This window comes from Phaseolus vulgaris, chromosome 9 (genome assembly GCF_000499845.2).
Source record: "Phaseolus vulgaris cultivar G19833 chromosome 9, P. vulgaris v2.0, whole genome shotgun sequence".
NCBI lineage: Eukaryota > Viridiplantae > Streptophyta > Magnoliopsida > Fabales > Fabaceae > Phaseolus > Phaseolus vulgaris.
The window spans coordinates 23514800-23520647 of NC_023751.2; the positions used below are offsets into that span (position 1 = coordinate 23514800).

At 32.7% G+C, this 5848-nt stretch overlaps 1 protein-coding gene across 1 annotated transcript; it reads right to left on the reverse strand.

Annotated features, from left to right (window-relative positions):
- Positions 1–352: 352 nt before the first annotated feature.
- LOC137821732 (uncharacterized protein At4g14100-like) lies at positions 353–2121 on the reverse strand. Its single transcript, XM_068626464.1, has 2 exons — positions 1573–2121; positions 353–857 (listed from the first exon to the last, which is right to left on the reverse strand). Exons 1-2 carry the CDS (start codon positions 2051–2053, stop codon positions 673–675), a joined length of 666 nt encoding a protein of 221 aa, XP_068482565.1. The 5' UTR covers positions 2054–2121; the 3' UTR covers positions 353–672.
- Positions 2122–5848: the final 3727 nt, after the last annotated feature.

Genomic DNA, 5848 nt, shown 5'->3' on the forward strand with positions numbered 1-5848 from the left:
TAGAAGGTTAGAATTTAGGATGCAATCCATAAGGCTTAAACCATAATAAAACCTTCTTTTCTAATAATGACATTTAAATAAACATTTTGTTATAGTCTACTACACACCAGGAATCATGGAATGCTATCATGGACAAACAAATTAGATCATAGTTGAAAGTTTAATGGTGCTTACCTAATGAACTCATCGTCTTTTTAACAAGGTTTTGAATCCATTTAAAGCTCCTGAGTGCCTTTTGATGAAATCTTCTTCTTCATCAAACTGGATGGAAAAGTATCAGATCACACACAAAAGTTCTTACCATACGCTCCAAAATATATATATCTATAAAGAAAGTAGAGAAGAGACATACTTCATGAAAGCTACACTAGTTTATTCACGTCTCTTCTTGTAGAGTCTCATGCCTATTCAAACCATCAGAAGCAAAAGAATTGCAATGGTTCCACTTATCAGGCATCTATACAATATTAGGTTACGCTTTCCCAATTCACTTGCCATGTAAAGCCTAATAGTCATTAGTCATAAAAAACGTTTAACAAGTCAATGGATGACCACAAAACAGAGCACATCAAATAAAATTTCTGGGTGCTTGGTCTAGCTTAAGTTCCAAAGACTGTCATAGCTCACAAACAACAGTGATGCATAGGAAGCTCTAGTAGATCAAAATTATAATTACATAGTTTCCCAAGGGGGTATCCTTCTCATCAAACTCCCAAGAAAACCACCACGAACAGCAGGTCCGAAATTGGGGCTATCATTTTTCTTTTCATTCTCACTAAAACAGTACACAGGAGCCTGCCAATTTGGATCCTCAAGAACTGCACCCACCTCAAATGTCATCACGTGAGCAGTGTATCCTGCACCCACCAAATTAGATTCGTATTCACTAAATCAACGCATGCTAACTTCAATAAACCCCCAATGAAATGTTTCAAATAAGGAAGACATACAAACATAACTAACAAAAAAATACCAATGACTGCAAATTGGCTAATGATATGAGTGCAATAGAATTTTTGGGGTAACAAATTTTGATGTTCAGATAAAATCAAACTTCAATTATAAGAGAATATCATAATCTATGTGATAGTAGTTATTGTTGAGCTTATCGCATCAGTCATTATGGAAAAAAATTAAGTAGTCCTAATCCATTACATGTATATTCATGCTTTCATTCAATATCTATTTAACATGTGCTCAAGCTTTTTAACTTGAAAAAAAAATAATAACAGTTGATTATGTTTATGTGTCTATGGAGATTAAACACTACATGACATCTCTCCATTAGACGGTGGAGTGAAACCTGTGGAGTGCCTACTGATTTATTTTCCTTTTCTGTCCATGTCAATTTCAGTGGCACTTTTCTCTTTGAAAATCCGATTTCAATGGCAATATTATGGATGCTTGTGCCACAAAGATTATTGGGACTACCTAATAATCTTACTATGGAAATTACTTAGAAATGTTTAGTGCTTCAAATTTAATTTCTCTAATAACTTCTGATAGATTAACTATGAATAGTAATTATATAATCAATTATGCATCAGGGTTTGGCAAGAGAGGTGTGTGTACCAGTGTAGAAGATCCACTTAACAGGCCTGCGAGTGAGGACATCCTCGTAGTACCAAATGAAATCGACCTTCTCCCACACATTGCAGAGGAAATTATCAACTTTCTGCTGACCCAGATACGTTGCACCCTGGAGCCAATTGGGGCGGAGAATACCCACTTCTACTTGCATGACTTGGCAGGTGGGGTCGGAGGAATCAAGCGTGTAGAAGAAGGAGGTGCCGTTGTTCCACTCGAGGTCGTAGGTTACAACGTTGTCCAGCTGATTCTGAATGATGTTGAAGTTGCGGCCGTTGGGCCAGTCGTACCACAAGTCGAGTTTCTGGAGCGTTCCGGTTCGGTTCATGAACATCAACGCGTGGAACTGGTGAGGCCAATCTGCGGGAATTGGGTCCTCTGTTGCAGCCTCTGAGAATCTCAATTCCGACGGAGAGAAGAGAAGGAGGAACGCCATCAGATATATTCCTTCTCTTGAACTCGCCATTGTTGCTATTCTGTTCTTCTGCTCAGGAAAAGAAGATAAGAATGTAGTGTGAGGAGAATTTATGTAAATGGTTTTTTAAAATATCAACAATAATCTTATATATGTACTCTCTAAAATATTAAAAAATTCTTTAAATTTGTAAAATATCACAACTGAAAATTATATTAATAAATATTCAACATTTTAAAATTACTCCTGTAATTTCATCAAAACTAATTAAGGCAGAGAAAAATATTTTATTAACTAATTCAAAAATAAATAAATAAAAATTCTAAACTTTTCTTAAGACAAATTGGTAGAATAAGGTTTGCATGAAAGGTTCAAAAAAAATTGGATTGATATTTATGTGGTTTCACATTTTGGAATTGGAGGTTTAATTCAATTTTGTTTTGTTATTCGATTTCCGTATCAGATTGCAATACACAATTTGTTATTTTTAATTATAATTTCTGCTTAAAATTGTTTTTACATATTTATTGATATTTCGATTCTATATTTTTAACTCAAATTCTCGTTTAGTATGTTTAATTAAAGAGGTAAAGAAACAAAAATCTCACACTTATGCGTTTAGACAGGTGTGAGAACTTTGATGAAATTGAGAACTCTGATGAAATTGATTGATATTTGTTTAATTAATTATTTGGAAACTTATGATATATTTATCAATTGTGAATAACCTATAGATAATTAATTTGCTTTTCTTTTAATTTGTTTTATTCTTACTATTTTAAGCAATACAATTGTGTCTTTAACAATCTACCCCTTAATTTATTGCTTTTCTAACTATCTATATTTTACATTTGCGAGATATATATATATATATATATATATATATATATATTTATTTATTTTTTTTTTGGTTAAAATTGTAATTGAATTTATTGCAACATGAATTTGGGTTAACTAACTTTATCTATACTTATTTTTTTTTTTTTAAAATACATTCATGTTTTATGTGCTAGTGCTTATAAGCATTAGACAATCCACCCCTTAACATTTTAATTTGATAGACTACGGCCTCAATGAGTTATCATATCATATTTCAATTATATTTCATATTAAAGTTCAAGCTCTTATGGATATTAATTGATAAAATAACCATAAAATAACTCTTAATTTATGAATTTATACTTGTTTACATATATTTTGTTATTTTAATTTGAATAAGAACAATTTATTCTCAAATTTGTGTTAATTTCAGGATTCTAAGGAAGAATGGAGATGAAAGGGCAAAAGAAGAATATACAAAGCTAAAAACGGAAAGCTGGAACACACCAACACTCACTCAAACTCTCTCAAGCTAGAAGCCCCCAAAGGATCTCGCCCAGGCAAGATCACTTCAGTGACATTGAGCCTTTTCTTATGCAACTTACACATGTAAGCCCAATAACGCCCAAGCGAGAAGTCGCTTAGCCCAAGGTCAACTAGGTTAAATATGAGGCTTGAGGTACAACACTAGACATCCTTGAGTAGATTGGAAGCCAATTGGGAGAATAGAAGGTGTTAGAGACCTTAAAGGAGGCAATCGTCAAAGAGAAACATCTTGAATCTTCTTTTCTTGCTCTCCCTGCTTGTAAAGCCGACATGAGGGGCTAATTCTACTTGGGACTTGGAGTAATTTGTTAAAACTCTTATGTATTGAGGTGATATTTAAATATAATATTTTTTTTATTGATGATTGGTATTGTCATTTTATTTGTAAAGTTTGTTTTTATGATCTAGATCCTTATATTTGATTGGAAAGTACTTCTAAGTTTTTGACCCAAATAATAATGCTTAACATATTTTAATGTTAGGAATAGATTTAAAATGTTAATTGCTATCAACGTCTAATCGTAATGATAAGAAGTTTTTATGAATATGTGGAGAATCGATATTTAGGAGATTTTTTTAATCATTTTATATGCGAGAAGTTGATATAAATGATTTTTATACAAGTATCCATATCAATCAAATGATAGAATATTACCATGCTAATTAAAATACGAAAGAGTGAAAAGGATGAACCTCAATCCCTATTTTTCCAATTGAACCAACAAATTCTTTGACTTGTTTTCTTTTTAATCATTGCAACCATAACAAACTCCCAACAAACTCTCTGTTATTTTGTTTTCTATTTAGTGAATGTTTTACTTGATTATTCAACTGTTCCTTGTGGATTCGATATCCGTTCTTAGGGACAAATTATTATTTCTAACAACATGGTGCACTTGTCGTATAGTAATCATCAGATAATAAAGTTTTAAAGTATTATATCAACTTCCACGACAATTACCCATCCAAAAGACTCTCGCCATTTATCTTTCGTCCCACGTTGTGTTGATTTTGATGATATGTATTGTTCTTTTTTATACGAGTTGTTATCGACATTAACTTTGTTGAATGATTATGTGCATTTTAGATCTTACGACAAATGTTGCACACAACTTCAAACAGATCCTCTGCCAATTTAGGTTGTAGTGTGGGAAAGTCGGTGTTCAAAAGGCATTGTCTCATAATGGAAGTTAGTCCTTCATCATGAAGGTGATCTTGTTTCTATCCCATGCATGCATTTGGATTAGCTTGTGACCCAAGTACGCATCTAAAAAGCTTAAGATAATGTGGTTGACTACACCATCGACTAGTCCGTATCTTGTTCAAATTCGTGAAATTTGTATACATCTTCCACTTTTCGTTGCCCTATTTCACTAACACCACATTTGCCAACCAAGTGGTGTAGCAACTTCCTGGATGAACCCGACATTGAGAAGTTTACTCACCTCTTCACTTGCAACTTTTCTTCTCTCCTCCCTCAAATTACGTTTTTTCTATGACACCATACAAAATTCTTTATAAATAGAAAGTTTATGGTTGATGATTTCGGGATCTATATCCGACATATCCATAATGATCCATGCGAACAAATCGACATTTTTTTCGAAGAGTCATTTTTTATTCTCTTCAGTAGTCAAGGATGCTTTGATCTTAGTGTTTTTTCTGGAACTTCTCAGTTATAGGGATGTAGTATCACCATTTGGTTTCACTTTAATGTCATCATTGAGTCAAAGGGTTAGTCAAGGTCAGTCATATACCGTTGTCTAGCACCTTTCCTCTTCTTAATTGTTGTGGGAGGCTTAGTAGGGACAATGAGAGACAAGTAGAGAGTAAAAGAATGTTAGAAGGAATTAAGGCAGGAAAGAATGAAACACATATTAATATGCTCCAATTTTCAGATGATACCCTGTTCATATGCAAAGTCATGATAGAAAATATTGTGGTCATCAAAAGCATCCTTAGTTGTTTCGAATTAGTCTCAGGTTTAAAAATCAATTTTCACAAATCTTACATTAGAGGGTTAGGTGTGCAGGAAACTGGATTATTTACTTATTCTGAAATCCTTAATTGCAAAATCATGTCACTACCTTTTATTTATTTAAGAACCCCCATAGGACGAAACCATAGGAAGTAAGGAATGTATGATTCTTTGGATAGGTTGGTGGGAGACATTAGCAAGTGATTTTTTGGTAGTTTGGTATCTTAACATGCACTCAAAACCAAAATTCAATAACATCCAAAATTACAAAGATTTACAATTGAAGTATTGGGTTTGATAATTAGAGTAATGAGTTTTAGTTGTAGTTTATTAGATAGTGAGCATAATTGAAGTGTTTTGAGAGGATAATATTTATGAAATTAATTTTATAATTATTTTTTAGGTTGGTATGATCTCTTAATTAATTTTATAATTATTTAGGTTTGGAGCAAAACAAAAAGTCATTTACATCAAAAGACCATGAATGATGTGGTGTTTGTGAT